The 24,005-nt window shown below is 38.2% G+C and overlaps 2 protein-coding genes across 2 annotated transcripts in view; one reads left to right on the top strand and one right to left on the bottom strand.

The window, feature by feature from the left end:
• Positions 1-1,185: 1,185 nt before the first annotated feature.
• Positions 1,186-19,977, bottom strand: LOC139463891 (membrane progestin receptor gamma-like). Its single transcript, XM_071245307.1, has 2 exons — positions 19,750-19,977; positions 1,186-9,403 (listed from the first exon to the last, which is right to left on the bottom strand). Exon 2 carries the CDS (start codon positions 9,395-9,397, stop codon positions 8,372-8,374), a length of 1,026 nt encoding a protein of 341 aa, XP_071101408.1. The 5' UTR covers positions 9,398-9,403; positions 19,750-19,977; the 3' UTR covers positions 1,186-8,371.
• A 2,271-nt stretch (positions 19,978-22,248) lies between these two features.
• The window catches only part of LOC139463892 (condensin-2 complex subunit G2-like), a 40,809-nt gene continuing 39,052 nt past the window's right edge, over positions 22,249-24,005 (top strand). Inside the window, exon 1 of the mRNA XM_071245308.1 lies at positions 22,249-22,315. The gene's annotated coding sequence lies outside the window, so the exon portion shown is untranslated. The remainder of the gene's footprint in view (positions 22,316-24,005) is intronic.

Genomic DNA, 24,005 nt, shown 5'->3' with positions numbered 1-24,005 from the left:
TGGTAAACGTCTGAGACCTGCATCACTTCGGGCTTTCCTCCCACATTAAATTGACACGCCGTGAATTAAGTGAAATACTGTTAACAGCGGTGTTAAACCCAACTCACTCACTCATGTTATCCCACTCATGTATGCAATAGTTGTTACCGTTAATCCTCCAATGTTATCCTCCTTCTACTATATATATCCTGTTGCTCATTCAGTCTTGCTTGACAATGGTATAAGGAATACCAAACATTAGGAATCAGCCCTCCAAGCTCCCTAATATCTGCATCAAGTTGATGAGGGTTATTGGTTGAAAGAAGTGATGGTTAAGGAACCATTCCAACCTTGTGATGACCATGGGTTATCCAGGCAACAAATGAAAGGATTCCATGTCATCGCCCACACGGTTGGTTGGTTTGTTGTTTAACGACGTACTCCGCAATATTACAGCTCTATGACGGCAGACTGTAAATAATCTAGTCTGGACCAGACAATCCAGTGATTGATACCATGAGCATCGATCTACGCATTTGGGATACGATGACATGCATCAACCAAATCAGCGAGCCTGACCACCCGATCCTGTTAGTCACCTCTTACAACAAGCATAGTGGCCTTTTTCAGCAAGCATGGGTTTGCTGATGACCTATTCTACCCCGAATCTTCACCGGTCCTACACCAACGAAGTAACATATTCCCACCAATGATGACTACAATAATTGTTCACAAACGTTTCATTTGACTAATGTGCAGCCATTTTGCAGATAATTAAGACTATCATGTGCATGACCTAGAAACTGGGGTGGTCGTCGTGGTGATGCATGGGTGGCTGGGCACATGAAGCTTAGAGTTGAAAGGTGAGGTGAGGTGAAATGGGGTTTACGGTCGCGAATTTTCAAAATTCCTTTCCTTGCAATGTAAACATCTTCTCACTTACCTCTAGATGAGGATGCTGAGTGTTTGCATGTATGTTTCATCTTTGACACGTTTGATGACATATTTGTCCAAATCTACGAAATTTAGTGTTAATGTAGGTCCTCAGTACTAATACAGATAAATTCTGATTTTCGTTAAGTGGTCATCCTTGTAGACAATTTTAACGGTTTTCTACATATCCAGGTGAGCTACAGTGCCATTGCTGTGCTATATATTCTTATATTACACAACAAACAGTCGAACACATAAATACAACTTTGCCCCTTTATTGATACTTTTGTTAACAACTTTTTGACAGGAACAATGCTGCACATGTATTTACAGGACAACAAACAACAACTGCAGCCTTTAATAAGTGATCCCCTACCCTTTGTCTCACTGAACGTGTATACAACAGCTCAGTACAAGCATTTGAATAACAGACTTCAACAAGGGAGACAACTGTGAAACTAATGTATACATAAAAATATCTTTGTATATCACATGGAGTCATGGAAACTTACACAAGTGGACACAAAATGTGACCAATGGCAGGACATCGTATGATCATGTGACAAATCAGACTAATATATGTATATACAGATGTTCATGTTGCTATCATTAGTCATTAAAATATATTGAACTAAAGGATACAAAAGTTTATGCTAGGACAAAGCAAACTGATATTGAAAATTCTCTTTCAAGAAGTTCACATAGGCAGTAAATTTGTGTACCGGTTATTTTATTTTGAATTTATCTAAAATGTCATGATCTTCAAAAAGAAATTCAAAAACAAATCACCAAGCAAACAAGTAAAAAAAGAATAGAAAATGAAACAATATAAATACGCTATTAGCTCAGACATAACAGACATGAAACAAACCACCAATAAATAGGAATATTGACGTACATATAAATGTATACTCAAATTATATAACAACATACAAAAATATACAATAAGTATAACACTTTATCATGCATACTGCTGCCAAACTGGTCTTTATATCATTGGCTCATTAAAAAAAGGTGTAAAAATTGTTCGAGGGCTTTCTGAGGCCAAGCAGCATTTGGTAATTCAATTGTTCATTTGATTCTAAGGTGACCAATATCATGTTAAATACCCCCCTAGCCCCGTGTCCAAAATATTTTTTTAACATTAACCGTATTCAAAAGACTTTTAACATAAAAAAATCGTATCAAAACAACAATGGCACCCTATTTAGAAATCTTGTAAAGGCACAAACCATTTCTAAAGAATGCTATAAAATCTGTATAAAAAAACTGACACTTATGTTAAGTAAGGATCTCATCAATTAAGAATACAAGACTAATTAAGTACAATGTAATTTGATGAGGATCTTTGCTGCATTCAAGAGTGAGCGTGATGATTAATGGTCCTTTCATCACAATGTTTCAAGATTAGGATCTCTCTTGATTATCGGATGTATTTAATCTCCATTCTATTAGAAATACCGTGGGCCCAGTCACAAATAGCATCATGTCCAAGGTCACAAGCTCTTATTACTAAGTTATTGAAGCATAGAATTTTCCTCGAAGGAAAGGGAGATAACTCCTTGTTACATGGCTGATGACATGAATAAACTGTCTAACAAAATAGTGACATGAGACATAAACATTTTGAAGCATAGAATTTTCCTCGAAGGAAAGGGAGATAACTCCTTGTTACATGTCATTTAAAGAAACATTTTTTTTCATATTTGAAACCCACAATCACGGGTATATACCATATATGTTGCTGACAAATCTACACACATGATCTGGACAAACTGGGATTCAAACCCACGATCAAAGGTTTCTGGCATTCTCAAGGGAGGTAACTCTGCACAGCGACTTCCTCTGCTTTAGACGACTGGGCCACCCCTGTGCCCCTCCCTTTGATAAGAAAAAATTGCATGTCCCCTTAATACTTAAAGGGAGATAAGCATCATGAAAATTGCAAGTCCTAAAATTCAAGTCATTCAAATAAAATTTCTTTTGTAAATTTGAATTTCATGATGTAAACTGCTGGGCAAAAGAAAGAATAAACCTAACACATACAGTATCAATGTCACTGTTACTGACTGCCTCAAGTAATTTGAGACAGTGGGTCAGTTTCACACAGTGCACTAGCTACAGTATCAGGACCAGGACATCGCACAACAGACTATGGACCCTATGGCCATGACAGATCATCTATAGTCAGGGGGCACGGGTGGCCCAGTCGTCTAAGGCACCGCGATTCGCTGTGCAGAGTTGCATCCCTTGGGCACGCCAGAAACCTATGATTGTGCGTTCGAATCCCGGTTTGCCCCAATCATGTTTCTAGGTTTGTCAGCACCATACCCGTGCTTGTGGGTTTCAGCGAAGTGGTAAACGTCTGAGACCTGCATCACTTCTGGCTTTCCTCCCACATTAAGCTGACACGCCGTGATATAACTGGAATATTGTTAAAAGCCGCGTAAAAAACCCAACTCACTCACTCACTCTATAGTCATATGAAAAAGCAGGGGATCCTTAAACTTTTTTTGATTGGTACACAGCCATGACAGATTAAATGGTCACAAGAAAAAAAAGGGTGTTTTAACTTTTGATTAGAATATGTCAGTACAGTAATTACCTTTCTCTGTTAGCTTTAAACAAGTCAGACCATTGGATACGTCAACTTGTTTATAACTATAAATCAAACAAGGTTATGCACATAAATATGTATGATTTCTCTAAAAAATACATATGAGAAAAAACATTTAAACTCACACAAATACAACCGCTGTGTACCAAAAAGTATGTGATATCAGGCTACACCGGTGGTATGTATAAAACCTACTTGGATGGCAAGACTATAGGTTTGCGATTTGATGACATCCTTCCACTGAAAAGGCTACCCCCTGGAATTCAGGGTCATTTAGAGGGTATTCAGGACTAAAGCGCAAATAAATCATTATTTGGAATGCAGATTCGCCATTTTGAAAAAAGATAATGGTGAACGTCAAAATGTCCTTCATATGTTATATCTTTTCTATATTTGTTTCAGTAATTTAACTTCAAGTTGCACGCCTTACTGAATGCTTCTGAGATTTGTGTTAAGCAGTATTTGGCATTCAGGGGGTGAGATGGTATTCAGGATTCAGGGGACGGGGGTTGGCACCCTCTATAAAGAGTATACAGATAAGTAACTATGAGAAGCAATAAGTATCCTTTAACCATAAAAAACAGATATTCATAAAAAATATAAAACATTACTGAAAACTGCCAACTATAGATGTACAATATTTATACAAAAATATATGAATAGCACTTTCGTTAAACTGCAAAGATACACATGTAACCATGGTAACTATCAAACTCCCATCTTCCCCAGGCAAGTGACTATAAATGTCTAGTTTCCACCCATGCTAAACTAGGTTGGAAATCTGGGCTCAATCGTAGCGCCACCAGTGGCTATTATGTGTAAGTTATGTTCATTCTATGTTCCTCCTATTAACCAATCAGATTCAACCTCTCATATCTCTTGCATTTGCTTAAAATAATATGACTTTGCCCAGTGAAGATTGTAATAAAAAGGGTCTTACTTCACGAAGTTCATCAAATCACTTGAGCACCTCGATTAACAACATGAAATGATTTTGAAAATATCTGTAGATGCTATGTTGTCGGTACACATGCTTTGAAAATCCTGCGATCGACTGAAATCTGCATAGCAGTTTACAAACTGGAATATCAATTTTGTTACAAGATTTTGATAGGATTGTGCAGACTAGTTAGTCCAGCCAAGACATAACTCCGTAATTCAAGCCCAGTTCAGGAAGGGTGAAAACTGGACTTTTATAGTCAGTTAACTCCCTTGCCTGGGGAAGATGTCAAACTCATAAAAACTACATACTTATTCAACATCATCTTGTCAAAGGTTTCACATATCATTATTTCTCAGTCCAACACATTTCAAAGATGTCCAATGGCGGGTTACATAGAATTAATTTTGCAGCTCTCTGAGTTGACAGGTTTGAATTTACCAAAAAGTTGTCTCCCTTTGACAAATGGCCACCATACATGGCATATGGAAAATTTGTCTTACAAAGGCCAAACAAGTCAGTTCACTCTCGTTTCTGTCCATTTCATTTTCTAAACACCCTGAGTAATTTGCATCTTAAATTACTGATATATTTAGGCCTACAACTGAGAAACAATGATATAGAAATCTTAAACTAGTTGCCGGTAATAATAATATAGTTACCAGTAATAATAATAATGATGACGATGATAATAATATATTACCGTCACAATGTTGTACTTCAAGCAAGTTAAGGAAATGTATTTACCAGTTGTTATTTTATAGAGGAAAATATACTGAAAAATAAATGTCCAATCCAGTTTTGTAAGCGTGAGAACATGCCAATCCACAAAACACGTCGGGGGGAAAATTAAGGTGTTGTATCGAGAAAATATTTTGATTGGCTGGCGACATGAATAAACTGTCTTGCAAAATAGTGACATGAGACACAAACATTTTGTTATGATACCAATAACTGAGCTATATTATTAATGTCTTCGGCCCTGAGTGTGTCTTTAGGCCTCAGAAGATTTCAGAATACAAAACATATCTTACTTGAATACAACTGTGATACACTCACTGGGATCTACTTGTATATAAACCATCCATGTCAGGGACTGGTCGTGTATTTTAGGGGAGGGACGGACAGTGAGATTATGTGTGTGTTTGTGCCAAAATGACGCAGCAAATGAGAGGTGTGGGGGGTCGAGGGTCGTTCTCAAAAGTATTGCGGCAGGGGGGGGGGAGGGGGGAAGAGGTGACATTTTCTTTTTTAAATGGGTGGGTGTTCAACAGCAAAAAGCAGAATACCAATCTCCCCACCCCTCCCTATCATACATGACCAGTGCCTAACACGACTTACAAAAATAGTTCAAATTCTCACTTCAGAATAAGAATTTTATGAGATTCTTATAGACACCTGGACAAAACATGCACTCTGAACAATATCAGTTGAAAACAAAAACAAGATATCTGTACATAGACACCATACCTGACAATGTGTATGAAATTGCATGAAATATATATTAAAAGTACATGTACTTTCAAAACAGAAGCAGCCATTTTCCCCAAAGCTCCCAAGTCATAATATACCATGTCCTGTACTTCCAATTGGACAAACATCACCTCCAGTCCTTCATTTTATCAACACAACTCATTACGGTCCAACCCAAGTTCCAAGAGTCTATTAGTTAAAGTGCGACTGGCAATGAATCAACTATATATCCAAGCTCCCACCATCAAAAACTGAAAATGACATTACATTGTCCTACAAAATCCTGAACACTGACCTTAACCTTGACCTTTGACTAAGCGTGACCAAACCCTCTTCAAATGAGGGCCCCATTCTAGAGAAGATATATCTTGCTTAATGTGAAACGCTGTAATATTTTTTGTGAAACCTTTGTGTGAGTAATCTTGTAACCTAGACCTTGATATACCAGAAAGCCACACAAATTTGCAAGGGCCATTTGGAAGAAAATCCATGTAATAATAAGCCAATAGCCTTTGTGTACCTGTTTCTATAAAAATCACGGGGTGTCAGTCAAATTTAAAAACAAACCTATGTTTCACGGGGAAACTAATTACCCAATTATCTAACTGCAAATATTCTAATTTACTCTCAAAAATAAAATTCACTAACACAATGTTAGAAGAATTTTTTCTATGAGTAATAGGCATGTGTGTTGACATGTAAAAGATGTTTTGAACCTTGGAATCTTCACCCCAGCTACACATCAGCACAAGTGTACTCTCGACACCTACCATCTGCAAAGGTGTACTCTCGACACCCACCACCCGCACAGGTGTACTCTCGTCACCTACCACCCGCACAGGTGTACTCTCAACACCTACCAGTCGCACAGGTGTACTCTCAACACCTACCAGTCGCACAGGTGTACTTTCAACACCTACCAGTCGCACAGGTGTACTCTCGTCACCTACCACCCGCACAGGTGTTCTCTCGACACCTACCACCCGCACAGGTCTACTTTCAACACCTTCCTCAGCAGATATACACTCGACACCTACCACCTACACAGGTGTACTCTTGACACCTACCCCAGCACATCTCTGGTGTTGACAACTGCTGCTGCACAACCCTGTACTGTATATATATGTGTATGAAAAAACAACATCAAACAGTTTGCAAAAGAAATGCAAGTTATATCAAATGCTCATCTAAAATACATAACAATGTGATTAACAGCTCTTTCAAGATTTTGATATATCTAAACCTGAGATCTCTACGCTTGGTGGTTACAAACATGCGACACCTCAAAATACAACATCTGCAAAAATATGTGAAAACCATCAAAATATAAATCTGGCTACTGGCGCCAACGTTCACCTTGCTGAAAATGAACTTGTAGGTTGTGCAAAGAAATGAATTTGGACAATATCGAAATAGCTAGAAAAAAACACACCATCCTTGCAGAAATCCAATGACAAGTAAAACATTTACTTTTTCAAAATGGCTTCCATGGCAGCCATATCGTGTTTAGTATCAGCTTCTCCAGGAACAGAAAGATTTAGTAGTAAAACAGATGAATACAAGTCATAACGTTTGAAGTTTTCAGGAGTAATAGCTGTTATTTTCATGCTGGGTGTTCTCTCCACAAGAAAAAAGGTTGTAACTGCTTTTGGCAGCTGAAGCTACATATAAAAAAAGACTTGTGGTAGACACAAGGAGCTGTGCCAGATGATTATACATCATTTCCAGGCAAACAGTTTGAAAGGATGGTATGGCAACACACATTCTTTTTGTTCATTTCAACAACTTTTATCAAGTAAATCATGTTTATATGAAGGCTACTGTCTTAATTTGACAACAGATAAACGTTTTCATTGAATATGATAATTATACTAGCCACATTTTAACACTAGGCTTCAAATTACAAATGAATCTTAAAAAAAGGATGCAGGCTTTTGACATGGCCCCTTTGTATATAATCTTTTGATAGCAGTGTTCGAAATTAGGTATGAAAGTAAAGGACTAGGGTCCGTCTCATAAGCCTAATGTTAGAAAAATAATTAACAGACTTCCTAAATTTCAAACATTGTAAGTATATTATTATTGCTTCTACTTTTTAGCATGGCACAAAATAACACTGAGCGTGGACAAAGCAAGCTTATCAGTACTAGCTGTTATCACAGAAAGCTGCTTATGATATTCAAAAAATATTAAAAACATTTTTGATAAAAGGGAAACCCGTCTACCAGGTGACAAAGGCACTGCACGTCGGTATATCAAACTCACATATTCAACAACAATCAACAATAAACGTGCAAAGTAACACATTGTTCACCACGCTCACATTGTGGTAACAAAAACATAGCACAAACAATATGGCAGCCAGGGTTTCCCTTTAACGTGGTCCTTTCATATGAAAATATCTCCAAAAATCTCTAACTATCCACACCTTACACAACTTTTTTAGCTCTGCGCAAAAGTCTCAGAGAAAATAACAGAATAATAAAAGTGTTTATCAAAACAAGTCCTGCCATTAAGCCAATGCTATCTCGCAGTGAAGAAAATTTCCATTCTGGTAGGAGCATATGTTTTCGCTCCTGCATGTCTTGTAACACAGCTTGCAATTGGTCGAAAGTTGCCATGATTGAGCTCACATGAAACAGCTGATGTGAATGGCCAATAATGTCAAATTTTCCCGGGTGTAAACGCTCGGGTAGATGTGTAGAATACAAGAATGCTGCCAAAAACGCAAAAACAAACTGTCGGAAGTGGAGATAATTTGCACTTAACTGGCACTCTTCTGGTGTGCAGGTAGAAAATCGGATCACGACAGGAATGCTATCGTAAAAATATGGCAGGGCAAAAGCTCCAAGTCGTAAAAACTTCCGCCAAATACCAGACTTCATAAACCGTGTTTCGCATGCAGCAATGGTACAGACCAGGGCATTGGCGGCGGCGCCAACGATGTAGAAATCGGCGTACCAGGTGTTCCTGAGACTGACTGGGAAGACATAAGCACGGTAGGCAAGGGCAACGCCGAAACTAAACAAACTCAACGCAGAATAGTCCAGGAAGAAACATATGTGTCGGGCATTTTCCGACATCGTGTTGAACGTGTGGGCGACAGCACTTGCCAGAGGAAAAATACAGCAGGCGAACATATAGGCAAGCAATGGCCACGTGTAGCAGTCATGGCGGAAGTCCAAGGTTTCAGCTAGGCCCTTCATTACATACAAGAAGTACCAGGAGGGAAGGAAATGGGTCCAGAAATTCAGAGTTTCGTTTGTAGCATCAAACAGACTTAGGATGCATTGTTTGGCTGAACTTTTGGGATGTCTGTATCCTCGAAGAATGAAGAGTTCGTGGAAATGTTCTGGCACTTGTTCCACTTGGTACAGCTGGCCGCTAAGTCCAGGATTCGAAGCTGTCATGGCGTTTGACTTGTGGAATTTGGCTTCGTGAACCGAGTAAGTCATGTTTTTCTGCAAAGAAACAAAAATGATTGAATACCACAAAATAATCATTTAGTTTTGTGAAAGTGGAATTCTGGAACTGGAACGTTCTGTCAGCTGGTGTCTGATCTGAAGCGCAAGATGGAGGGATCTACCTGGGAATATCTATTTCGACGTCAGGGCATCCAAGACGTGAGTGACTGGTAAGTATGATGTATGACGAAATGTTATTTATATGTAACATTCAGTCTGTAATTTTGACTAGTTTTAATGATTCAAACAGCCATACTTTTTTTGCAAACTTGTATGTGTAAAGATGCAATATTGTGAGTAAAGTAACACAAAATTGAAAATTGTAATTTTTTTAAGCAAATCAATAAAAAAAAATGTTTGTATTACGGATTTAAGGGGCCAAATTATTTTCATGTGTATAGTGTGTCCTGTGAGTATGAAGCACATCACATTCTTGACTACAAGTTTCGGGAAACAATGCTATTCCATGTGATTTTTGTGTGCAGCCAAAAACTACAATCACTTCAGTTGAATGAACAGGAGATAACAAACTTGGTCCATGAAAACATAAAATTATCTTTAAAACATCGCTATACATGATGACTTACAATTTCAATTGTATTTACTGTAGTCTTAAAGGCAGAGGTTAAGATGACCGTGTGTAATTGTCTCCTAGAGAGTGTGGTCCATGGTCTTGCTATTTCAAGAACGAAAACATTTATTCGACATTCAATAGTCAAACAATAACAATTATGACTTTTTATGAGTCGAAGTACAGCATCTAAGAAAATGTATCCATTCTGACGAATGCGGTTACTTTCAGGCATCAGTAGTGTTAGTTTATTGTAAAAAGATGGTGAACTGGTGAGAGTTACCAATTTTGCCAAAATTACATTGTGCAACTCATTGAACCAACTAAACTATGCCATTTAAAAGCGACAAAATCTTCCGATATAACATTTTTATATTTTAAAATAGACCCACCAAAACCAAAATCCATATTTAAAAAAATTAAGCCAAGTATGAAAATATGTTCTTTTCAACAATTTCGCTTTTTTACCTCAAATTATTCATTTCTTCCATCACAACCAATGAAATGTCACAATTATCACAACAGACAATCACCTTCAATCTAAACGACGGATGATTTTTCATTTTTCTGAAATACTCCGTCATTCTGGACAACTTAGAAAAAGTAGATTCCTCCTTGAAGGTACAACAAGTATATGCTTGATTGAAAATAAATGCTACAAATGTTTCATTGTAGCAACCCTGACATTCCTACATTGACACATTACCATACATGCATATGCATGAAACTGTGCCAGCCTTGTTTACTGTAAGTACAAACACACTGATGCCAAGAGTTGGACAAGTCGATCCGATCACGACACGCTAATCCATCCCTTTCACTTGTCTCCAAGATAAAGCCGTTTCAACATCCTCTCCTAACGAGTCTTTACAAGGATAAGGCGTAACATCACCTAATGCTCCAGCCATCGTCACTCGTCATCTTCCACAACAGCAACAAGGTCATATCTCACAGTTAGGCATGTTGCCATGGTAACGAATAACTGGTGTTGAGTTTGTTATTAGGCATGAATGTCTCCATTTTTCACAGGTAGAGTCACCAGTGGCCAACAATGACCCAGATGGGCCAAAACTTTCCTAAACATCTTACAGCATTTTTTACAAAACAAATTCAGTATTACTTATTAGCCTATACTTGTGTAAAGGTGAGTCGAAATGGGGTTTAAGTGTGTGAGCGAGTTGGGTTTTAACACTGCTTTTAACAGTATTCCAGTTGTATCACTGCATGTCAGTCTTATGTGGGAGGAAAGCCCAAGGTGATGCAGGTCTCGGACGTTTACCACTTCGGTGAAACCCACGAGCTCAGGTATGGTGCTGACAAACCTAGAAACATAATCGGGGCGAACCGGGATTCGAACCCACAATAATAGGTTTCTGGCATGCCCAGGGGTCGCAGCTCTGCACAGCGAATCGTGGCGCCTTAGAGGACTGGGCCACCTGTGCCCCCCCCCTTCCCCCCCAAAATGGGGTTTAACTTCTCTGACTTGATAATACTGAAATCTTCTTTCTTAAGTTCAGTTTCACCCTGTAATCATTGTTTGTTTATTTCATGTTTAACGCCGCACTCAGCAATATTCCAGCTATATGATGTCAATCTGCAAATAATCAAGTCTGGACCAGAGAATCCAGTGATTGACATCATAAGCATCGCCCCACGCAATTGGTATATGATGACATGCATCAACCAAATCTGAGAGCCTGACCTACCAATCCCATTAGTCGCCTCTTTCAACAAGCATAGTTGCTTTTTACAGCAAGCATGGGTTGCAGAAGACCTATTCTAACCCGGATCTTCACAGGTCAGAAATTACATGAAAACATTTGACGCACTCCCTGAATGAAACACTGACATGTTCTAACATCAGCACTGAGCAAAATCAGGAAGTTTGAACCAAGGCTTTCAGGTTACTTTCAACATTTTCCTATGAATTGACGTCACTGTTTCCTACTTTGAGTCAATGGACAGATGTCAAGTGCAGAATAGTTTATGTTGATTATCACAAGTGTTAGTCCCACTTGCACATTTCCTCTCATAGCTACCACCACCCATCACACTGAATCAAGTAGGTCTGAACTGACAGAGTGATTCTGTACAGGAATTGCTTGCATTGAAGTTGATTGAAATGAGAAAAACATACAAAAATTCACACCATCATAGCAGTACCAATATTTCAGTGACAAGCACAATTTTTCTGTCTCTTGAAGATGCCGAAGTAGAAATGGTCTTCAGCAACCCGTGCTTGTCGTAAGAAGCGACTTAGAGGATACTAGCGAGATTGGGCAGTCAGGCTAGTTGACTTGGTTGATGCATGTCATCATATCCCCATTGCGTAGATTGATGCTCATGATGTTGATCACTGGATTGTCTGGTCCAGACATTCGATTATTTACACACCATCACCATATAGCTGGAATATTGCTGAGTGCTGCGTTCAACAATAAACAAACAAACAAATAACAGTGGTTGTCATTCTTTTTAACAACATAAGGAACCCATACCGAACATCCATGACTTAACATGATAATGAAGGTTGGATTCAACCCCTGAAAACACTAGCCTGTCAGAGAAACAAATCATGGAAGACAAAGACACATGAGCTCTTCAGCCAGCATTGATTATGCCTGCCATCTGAACCCTGGCAGTGAATACACTGCTGTGCTATGTAATCGGAGTCATCAAAGTCATCAAAGGTAATTGAAGTAAGCAGTCACTGCTGGCTGGTCACTCGTCACGGCCTACAGCAAATCAATACCTCACGTGTGATCACCTGATCAAGTTAGATAAACAGCTGTTCACGGACTACAGCTTTCAAATGTACTTGTGTAAAAGATTAACCTTGTATACTCTATAAATTGGCTCTCCAACCATCTCTCTCATCGATTGGTTGTGTCAACATATGGCGGCCCTTCATAGATTCATGACCTTACATCATCACTGATGATGACGGCGATGAGAAATGAGGAACCTCCAGGTTTAGGTGTCTAGTCAAAGAAGGGGACTCACACCATTGTCTGCAGGATCACCATGATCTGTGAGGGGAATCAACGACTTGCAACAACTAGGGCCTTGCAACAACTGGGGCCTTGCAACAACTGGGGCCTTGCAACAACTTGGGCCTCCCAACAACTGGAGCCCCCCAACAACTGGGTCCTTGCAACAACTGGAGCCTCAGGTGATCAGATGCTGTGACTTAAATATTTGTCATAATTTTACCCAGATGAGATAGTTTGTTGTTCGTCCTTTCAGTCACTGGTTTCCCTAGTCACTCACTCACTCACTCACTCACTCAAGGTAAACATGCACTCACTCAAACAAAGCACTCTGAAAATTTGTGATCCACAATCTCAGGAATATACCGGTAACAATTTATTTTCCTAAAACCAAGCAATCCAAAAATTTATTATGCTGAAAATAACCAATCAAACCATTTATGCTCAAGCAAAACAATCAAACAATTTATGCTCCTCAAACTAAGCAATAAAGAAATCAATGATCCTGAATATAAGCAGCCAGTCAAACATATGACCACCAATATAAGCAATAAATAATCTATGCTCCTCAAGCTAAGCAATCAAACAATATACCGGGTATTATCATGAAACTAAGCAATGAAACAATTTATGACCCTCAATATAAGGAATCAGACAACTTCTACTCCTCAATCCAGGCAATCAGTCACACAATATATAATTTTCCAGCTCAGCAATCAGACACACAATCAGACACACAAAATATGATTTTCCAGCTAAGCTATCAGACACACAATAGATGATTTTCCAGCTAAGCAATCAGACACACAATATATGATTTTCCAGCTAAGCAATCAGACACACAATATATGATTTTTCAGCTAAGCTATCAGACACACAATATATGATTTTTCAGCTAAGCTATCAGACACACAATATATGATTTTTCAGCTAAGCAATCAGACACACAATATATGATTTTCCAGCTAAGCAATCAGACACACAATATATGATTTTCCAGCTAAGCAATCAGACACACAATATATGATTTTTCAGCTAAGCTATCAGACACACAATATATGATTTTTCAGCTAAGCTATCAGACTAAAAACACATACTTGTACACTTAAGCAATCAGACAAACAATATATGATCCTTAAGCCGAGGAAAGTGACAAACAAATAATATACAGCAAACAAAAGAGACTGACAGTAATATTATTCTATCAGCTTATAAACCATGCTAACACACCCAACAAACAGAACAAGCGTGGCTCCACATTCACACTGGGTATTGATGGTTTTCTTTTGGTATCCCCTTGGGTACAGTCTCGTGGGTATCCTTCAACAAATTCAAAAAATCCTATTCAAAAAATGATTCTTGTCCATTGCTGTTTCAGATGATTTCTAATTTGCCTCTGTTCGTTTGCTGCTCAAGTGTGTCACACGTCCATAAGTCAAAGTTACAAGAGGCAAGACAGTGCTTTTGACTATTGACACTGCAGCAGAACTCATCTATCAATGATACATGCTTTCCATCAGCATATATAGATCTTTAAAGAAATACAGGTCCACAAGCTGTAAAGGCAATGTTGGGCAATAACACATCCTATTCTAACAGCAACAAGGACATAACCAGCATTATTAAAAAGGAGGGGTCCAACATATCACAATCCTTTCTCAGTGAGGGGTGGAACTGTCTGCAACATACATTTGATTTTCGGGGGGGGGGGGGGGGGGCTGGACACACACCCTCTTGATCCGATTATGAGCAACGTGTTCTACAATTGGGTTTCTCAAATTTGTCCTGCGTATTTGTGCAAAACTCAAAATCAATTAGGTAATGGTGATTTATTTTGCATATATTATGAAAATGTGCAGGTTATCTGGTCCTCTGAACAAAGACCCACCCCAAGGATATATGAAAATAAGATACTTACGCCAATGGTTACTACAACCTAAACACTCGACAAGCATATCCTGAGTGCTCGTCACCAAGCAGATGCACATTGACTAAGGCGTAGCACAGTGCCTTTGTTGATGGTCGGTGAATACACATGCCAAAGATAAATGTGTCCATGTTTATGTAGGTCTTATTATTGACTATTGATCATGTAACTATGGGCTATTGATACCTCTATTGATATCAGATGAATCTGAGATTTTGTCGGGCACCGTTGAACTCTGGCTGTGTATAGATCTTCTTTATAATGATCAACTACATGGGAAATGCGGTAGAAGTATATTGATCATGGGCCAAACACATGCATTATTGGTCATGGTTATGGCCATTCTAATAATTTCTATTGTCTTGTGTTGATATTGACCATAAGTGAGTGAGTGAGTGTAGTTTTACGCCGCTTTTAGCAATATTCCAGCAATATCACGGCGGGGGACACCAGAAATGGGCTTCACACATTGTACCCATGTCGGGAATCGAACTCGGGTTTTCGGCGTGACCAGCGAACGCTTTAACCACTAGGCTACCTGACTGCCCCTATTGACCACAAGAACATGTAAACAACAACAGCAATACTCCAGTTTGGGGAGTGTTTGGAAATCAAATATTTTTATTTTTCAATACAAAATATCAGTACAAAATAAATATATCAGTAAAACTATCAATAGTTAGGTTAAACACTTTTACTGACACAAATGCCCTTTATATTGTACAAAACTAAAAATACCAATAGATACAGGCTAAAACGATTTTACAATTCCCTTAAGTTTGTATACAAAAAAAATACCAATAAACAGGCGAAAACAGTATTACTGATACAACTTCCCTTAAGTTTGTATAAAATAAGAAATACCAATTGACAGCCTAAAATAGTATAACTGATAAATATGTATTTTGGTTTGTATTGAAAAAGCCTCTCTGCTAAGACAGAGGGAAAGAAAAAACATCTACAAGTCATTGTTAATATTGACATATTGGATAAGACTATATTTTGCTGGTCTCAAACAACAAACACATACACTAAGTACTGGTAATTTTACCTCAATGAGCTGAACATTCCACTTTTCTCTCTTGTATGCTTAGCAGCGATGTGACACTGATTGAATACACATCCACCCTACTATGTGACTGATTTGGGTCATAACATAGAGCAGCCAATTGATCCAGACAGAACTCATCAAGTGATTGGCACAAAGGGAGATAATCCTCCTCTGTAGCGTGAACACTCATGATCAGTTGTAAGGAAAATAGCGTGCTTGCATGCAATAGATTAGGGTGATACGGTTACATACAAATAGTGTCAAAACATGTATGATTTTATTTGACTGACATGCATTAGTTATGACGTTATTTTGCTTAAGTGTTTTTACAAAAAATTAATTTACAACAACCACACATTTCATAAATGTGAAATAAAACGTTGACAATTCTAATCTCTTTCTGTCATGTCCCTATTCTTTGTTCGTTGTTTAATGTCACACTCTGCAATATTACAGCTTTCTGACGGCGGTCTGTAAATAATCAAGTCTGGACCAGACAATCCAGTGATTGATATCATGAGCATTGATCCACGCAATTGGGATACGATAACATGCACCAACCAAGTATGACCACCTGAACCCGTTAATCGCCTCTTTCAACAAGCATAGTTGCCGTCTATGGCAAGCATGGGTTGCTGAAGACCTATTTATGTTGTTGGAAGGTATCCTGCCTTTGATGGTATTGTGTCGATCGCAGTGAGGTCAGTCAATTGTGTGAGAAGTGAGTTTGAAGTTTGGCAAGTGTGGGTGTGTGGACGTTATGTTTTATTTTGAACTGTTCAAGTCATCAGGGGAATTATAAGCTTAATTTGGATACTTGGGACTCCCAAATGAGTTCACTAGAACCAGGAATTTGACACATCCAGTTCGACAGATCTAAGGATAAATGATGATAAATATAAAAGGAATTCGCAAGGACCGGAAGTTGAGTTCGAAACAACCAGGAATTTAACATATCCAAGTTCAAAACAACGACATTCAACTGTACATGCAGACAACTCAACCAGCAATACTAGGTCACCAAAAAATCAGAATGCTACTTATCTATCTATGATTCTAACATCAAAAAGTTTATCAAAAGCTTTGCGCGGAATTATTGACTTGTTGAAATATTAACAACAAAAATAATCCTCGATAACTTCCCATGCCAATAAACAATCAATAATAACCAATCAATAATTAATAAGTAAATATTGCATACAGCAACAAGCGGGAGGGATTTTCATTTCCGAGCATTGACAGCTGATCACTTCCAGTCAGTGATCTGCACATAATCAGACTGACGCTACAACAGTTTACTTTTCAAGTCAATAAAATTGTCTAAGATAGTTAAAATGTATTAACTGAAATTGCTAAAGTAAATGATCCTACAAATCAGTATCAGGTATCAAATAATAATCAGGTATCAAATAATATTCAGGCATCAAATAATATTCAAGTATCACATAATAATCAGCTATCAAATAATAATCAGGTATCAAATAATATTCAGGTGTCAAATAACAATCAGGTTTCAAATAATGATAAGACATGATGATCAAATAATGAGACGACTGTTTCTGACTGCTCCTAAACATTTAGTTAACAACGCTGTATAGCATACATTGTCCCTACTATTTACACTATGTTCTAAATTGGCAGGTCAATATGGGTGCGACCATTTCACAGTTTATTCTACTTAACGAATCCGGTGTCACATGACATGCTTCAAGATAACATAATGGACCGGGTCGTAGTCAAGGGTATTCAAAATGTCCCAGTTGGCACTGAATGTTTGAACATGTAATTGAGAATAGTGTTTGGTATTGCAATGAAACACTTTTTCAAGTTCATTGAAACATAAGCATACATTTCAAGAAGTCATTTTACTTTGAGTTTAGAACGAGATTTTATCCATTTCAACAATTAAGTAGATAACAGTATTACTTGTAAGGGGCCTTGTCCAAAGTTAATGAAACTACACACATATATACATGTACCTTTAGTCGCAATATGGCTGAAATAATGCCGATGGAACGTTAAACATTAACTCACTTGAACCTTTGCCTTGTCATATTGGTGATAATGGCCATTTGAAACAAGCACTGAATCTTCATTTAATTGTTAAGCACCAGGCAAACAAGATTATGATCATATTTACTCTTATAAAATATGAGGTGAGGTGAAATGGTGTTTAACGTCATGTCCAAGATTATTGCATTTATATAGAGACGTTATCACCTCTCTAAGCGTACCACAATAAAATCAAAAGAGTGTAAGTTGAGGAACTAACTCAGACTTCAGCATGGTGCAAGATGGCATTTCCATCTTTCTAAAACTGGAAAATGAACAAAAGATACGGCATTAATTAAAGTTGCAACTTTGATTGTTTGTTAAACGCCGCACTCAGCAATATTCCAGCTATGTGACGGTGGTCTGTAAATAATCAGTCTGGACCAGACAATCCAGTGACATCATGAGCATCGATCCACGCAATTGGGTTACGATGACATGCATCAACCAAGTCAGCGAGACTGACCACCAGATCCCATTAGTTGCCTCTTACGACAAGCATGGGTTGCTGAAGACCTATTCTATCCTCGGATCTTCATGGGTCCAAAGTTGCAACCAATTTGTTTACCAACTGAAATTTCTAACTGGTGACCAATAATATGTAAGCAGTCACTGTTTGGTTTCTTAGAAAGATCAAGCTGGCGACTTGATATTACTACAGATAACTGCATAAACTTTGGACAGAAATACAATACATTAATAAACACTGATCGAATGAATGTCATAAACATGATGAATTGCAAAACCAGGAACCAGTCCCTGCACGAAGGCATTTACTGTTCAGTATGCTCTAGATGAAAAGTAAGATATTATATAATATATAAATAAAGTGACTATTGATTGGTAGTGTTGGTCAATGAATCAAGACTGATTAACAGACAGAATAGATACAAGACGAAATATTTATCATTCAAAGCTTGCTTCCATAAGAGTGAGGGAGTGGGTATGGTTTTACACTGCTCATATTCCAGCAAAATCATAGTGGTGGGTCCCCAAAACTAGCTTCAAACATTGTAGCCATGCGAGGGATCAAACCCAGGTCCTTGGTTTGACGAGGGAACGCTTTAACCACTCGACTACACCACCGCGCTTGCTTCCAGCGTTACCTCATGGAACTGGAGGAGATATCGTTTTAATCTCAAAGCTTTTCAGACCATCGTGACATCAGTAGCTACCATGACACCACAATCAAATGACATCATTATTTAATCTTTGACAATGCAGCTTGTTAGTTGTTACTACAACTAGTTTGAAAAATATTGGAATTTTTAACTTTTATTGACTCATGTTGAGATATTTGATATCAAAAGACACTCAGGAGAGATTATCTATTTATGGACACAAGGAAAATCTTGCACCTGAACTTCAGGTAAACTACAATTAATCTCGTTGTCAGGAGTATTGTGAGTATCAGTGAGTGGAAGGGTGTGTTTTGTGTGTGTGTGTGTGTGTGTGTGTGTGTGTGTGTGTGTGTGTGTGTGTGTTAGACTTACACCTATTTACAAAAGACGCACTATTCAAATAATAATAATAATAACTACGAGTAAAATATGCGCAAGTTGCATCACCACCAATGAAAGAGTTATCACAGACATCAAAAATTATGAACCAGATATGTGACAGTCGCCAGCCGAGAAATTCATCAACGGTGAAGGTGACATTTCCAAATGGATAAAAGGCCCACCACTCCAACTTATCAGAAACAAACCTCAACAATCAGTTATTTCTTATTCAGAGTCAGCCACAACTTACTCTTTTACTTCCTCATTCGCAAAACACGTGTGTCACCTGTAGAATACACACGCATTTGTTCTCCGTTTCTCTGGCAATCCGTCGCCAGGTATCATGCTCCGAACAGACAACACCGAATTCTGCGGTCCATAATCCACCCCAGCACCACCCAAGCATATCAGGGGCTTTTGGGGTCACATTTTTCGGTTGGGTGGCTCTTTCTGTTCAATCAAGCCAGTTTCCAAGGCAGGTGACTATACAGTAAGCTCGCAACACCGCTTCCTCTTGCAGAGGGCAGACCACACTCCGTGGCAGCATTTTCGTGATTGCTAATTATTTGAGAACGTCGTTCTTGGGTTAAGAACAACTGGAAACAACAGATTGTGAGTGAGTGAGTTGGGTTTTACGCCGCTTTTAACACTATTCCAGTTATATCGCGGCGTGTCAGCTTAATGTGGGAGGAAAGCCCGAAGTGATGCAGGTCTCTGACGTTTACCACTTCGGTGAAACCCACGAGCACGGATATGGTGCTGACAAACCTAGAAACATAATCGAGGCGAATCGGGATTCGAACCCACAATCATAGGTTTCTGGCGGGAAACAACAGAAAATAGCTCCATATGCAAAATACAAACATCAGTACAACAACTTATAACCTAGGGTGAGAAATAACCGAGTTAATACAAATCGTATGTGCATTAGTGCAAATATCTCTTCAAGGGCACTGTGTAAATATCATCGTTGACGTCATTCGAATCTTATTGTGACGTAAGGTAGGAATGACGTCACACTGGAAACGAGGTCATAGCGCAAGTATTGTGGACGTCATTCGACAATTGATGTTTCCTCAGACGACGGTCGTGATAAGCGCATTTGTCTAAAGGGAAGCTCAAAACGATTCAGATAATTACACTCTCATATATGTGTCCTACTGATTTTACGAAATTTGTGTCAGAATTCATGTAATACCTTCGCTGTGTATACTAAATTCTTAAATTGGATGCCAAGACAAAATAAATGGTACTTCGGATGCCCAGATGAGGCTGGTTGGCACCCTCTTAATTCATGGCGTCGTCAGTGGAATGTTTCCTGTTTCTCCCTCATTTAATTTTTTTGTTTGTTTTTGGTTTTTTGGGGGTTTTTTGGGGGGTTTTTTTGTTTTGTTTTTGGTTTGTTTTTTTTTGTTTTGGTTTTTTTTGGGGGGTGGGGGGGGGGGGGGGGGGGGGTCAATATCGTTCAACACAGGTTAACTAGGCTAAGAAAGACTCCGTGTGGTGTTTATCAGTCCTTACCGGAAGATTTTCTGAAATAAAACACCAATCCGTTCCACAATGAACATTATCATTTAAAAAAATCTCTATTTAAAACATTAAACTTATCGAACGTTTACAAACGGGGAATTCAAGTACGACTGTTGACTCAAAGTCATGATCAAGAGTGCTGGGATAAGATCGCAAGGAAAATATCCATACATTACCCAAAGGGGCAATGATATCTGTTCAGTTCTTCAGCAATTCTATCTTGCTACATGCCGAATAGTAACAGTTTTCTATTTCCCCCTGCGACATGCATGTCGGTGAGGTTGTTTCAAGTAATATTCTCACCGAGCATTACAATTTTTATGCCATTGTTATTGTGGGAAGCGGCCATAACAACGTGACGTCATCCATTGTTCATGACGTCGCAGGCGATTTTATGCGACGTTGTCCCAACAATCATGACAATGATTGACCTGACGGCTTCATTTATGATGGGGATATCCATATAGTGAATATTCGCCACTCGAAATTATAATATATTCTGTCCTTGGTAAAATATTGTACACATTTTTCGGGGATTATCTACCCCTGACAATTTCATAACATTCTTTTACGAAGGACAAAATATTATAATTACAAAAGGCGAGTATTGACTTCAATACTTTTTTAGCTTATGGAGGTATAAACGTAAAAACGGGTTTGCAGACTGTGTAAAGCCACACGGTACAAAATATATATATTCATGGTTATTATATTAAAGTTATTATAGCTGATTAAAAGGTGCACATTTGAGGATCGAAAACAGACATTTTGATCGTATGTCCATTTTTGTCAAAATACCTATGCTCTTATGTTCATTTACATGTATCCGTTTAGCCTGTTTAGGAACACGAAAACATGCGATGAAATACACGATGTTAGTGTGAACTCCTTACCGCGATAATAATATCATATGCTATTTGCAGTCAACAAATTTAATATGTACGTTTTATCGCATTGATTTATTCAATATGTGTAATGAAAATATGTAAGGATAAGAAATATGTTTATCTTCAAAATTATATCCGCAAAAGTGTTCTTTTTGTATGCGTGTTTGTTAGAGTTATTCCAGATACAACACAATGCTGGTGGATATAACATAAGTTGTGCTAAGGAATGCATAGCAATATAAACTGGTTCCATTGTTTTTTACGCGCCGCAAGCTTGGCGCTTTTCGTAGACAGGCACCCAGTCAATTACTGATAATCTCGTCTGTGAAGGAGAAAAGGCGAGATCATAATATTGTGGCGCTAAAATTCAAGAGCAAAGAGGAACTTTCCAAAACCAATGTAGGTCATAGTTCCATGTCTCGGTCAAATCGACTTGATTTGATTGCTTGTTGTCAATACTGTTCATCGCATACATTAGCTTTATTTGATACGAGTTATTGACATTCCAAACCATGGTCAGCTGGCGGTTGTCGTAAGAGAGAGATTCCGTAGTAAGAGGCGACTAACGGGATCGTGTGGTCAGGCTCGCTCAATAGGTTGAATGTCACCGTAACCCAGTTACGTAGATAGACGCTGTCAATCACTGGACTGTCTGACCAATGCTCGATTATATAGGCCTACTGTCGTCATATATTTGGAATCTTGCTGAGTGCGGCGTTTTCTCAAACCTACTCCATATTCTGTTAAAACATCAAAATTTACTAGGCCTATTAGACTGACATCTAATCTCTGAAATGAACACATCTTACATAAAAAAACAGTTGTTCAGTTATCTTAATAAAGATATAATAAAGAGTTGCCCAGTTACTCTCTTCATTTTCACCTGATACTGCAGTGATCTAGACTTGCCAAACATTATAGACTTGCATGGGCTGTATTTGATATATATATTTGTATCAGGGTCTGTAAGACAGACTATAGGCCAATCTACTTTGTGACATTTCCACCAACCAGTTATTGGCATTGTTTGTTTTTTTATTGTTTCTTAAATATTCGGAACTTTGATTTTTTTAGACTCACAGCAATGTGCTCATTTAATGTTTGGATTCTGTCAATTTGTATAATGATGCTAAGAGCATGAAGAGAGGGAATAAAAACATGCAGTGGAAAAACAAGGTTTCCAATCAACCTACTGACCAGTAATAGCATCATCTAAAATGTGCATGTCACATGATTAGTTATGTTAGTCATGTGAATTAAGTATAGTTAAGCTAGACATTGCAGTGACTCACGAAGAGCCCTGTCTTTGAAAGCATCATTGCTCACTCAACCTATTCCATTCTGTGGAACCATCACAATTGTCTGTATCCTTCTTTAAATTTTATTAGTAAATTTAAAAAAATCATAATTTTATTGACTTTCATTATCGGTGAAAGCAACCTCTTTGTGTTGGTGCTCATGAATTTTCAATCTTGAAGAGGTCATGAATGAAATCTAATGTGAGAAAGAAACAGCTCTTCATTTAAAGCAGTCACTTAAACACCTAACGGGGGACCTGTTTTATGTACGCAAGGATTTATCTACAATTCCAAACAAAGGGCCCTTAGACCAGCAGGCAAATTGGAAAAATATCTATACTTTGCTCAATATTGGGATTCTTAAACGTTCCTATATTCTTAACTTCAAACGTGTTTTACCTATGCATTCTCAGCATTTCATTCAATGCAGTAATCTCTATTAACCGTAAAAATGATCTCTAACAGCATTAGAAATTGGCACTAGTCCTGTAGTCCTTACCCAACTGCCCAATAGTAAAGGTATCCTAAGGACTAGTAGAAATTGGCCCATTTTAAGGGTTTTGCTATATGTTATCATTATAAGGACTAGTGGACAAAAACTGTTAGTTTCTAACTCTGGCTAACCTTCAACATCCCTTCCTCTATCATGTCTATATCATGTTTCTTGGCCACATTATCAGTGAAGTCTCTAGAAGGCCATAACTTTAGCTATAACCATATCAACATGAGCTGGAAAGGTTTTTAATTCATATATTGGAAGTTTGATGAATTGCTGCAGACTGGGACTGAAT

This window comes from Haliotis cracherodii, unplaced genomic scaffold (genome assembly GCF_022045235.1).
Source record: "Haliotis cracherodii isolate W230 unplaced genomic scaffold, xgHalCrac1.p SCAF_16, whole genome shotgun sequence".
Lineage (NCBI taxonomy): Eukaryota > Metazoa > Mollusca > Gastropoda > Lepetellida > Haliotidae > Haliotis > Haliotis cracherodii.
Note: the sequence above shows the minus strand (reverse complement) of the source record. Positions and strands in the feature narration are given on the sequence as shown.

Excerpts from the sequence above, each read along its gene's own strand:
- LOC139463891 (XM_071245307.1), bottom strand. The coding sequence starts at position 9,397 with ATGACTTACTCGGTTCACGAAGCCAAATTCCACAAGTCAAACGCCATG.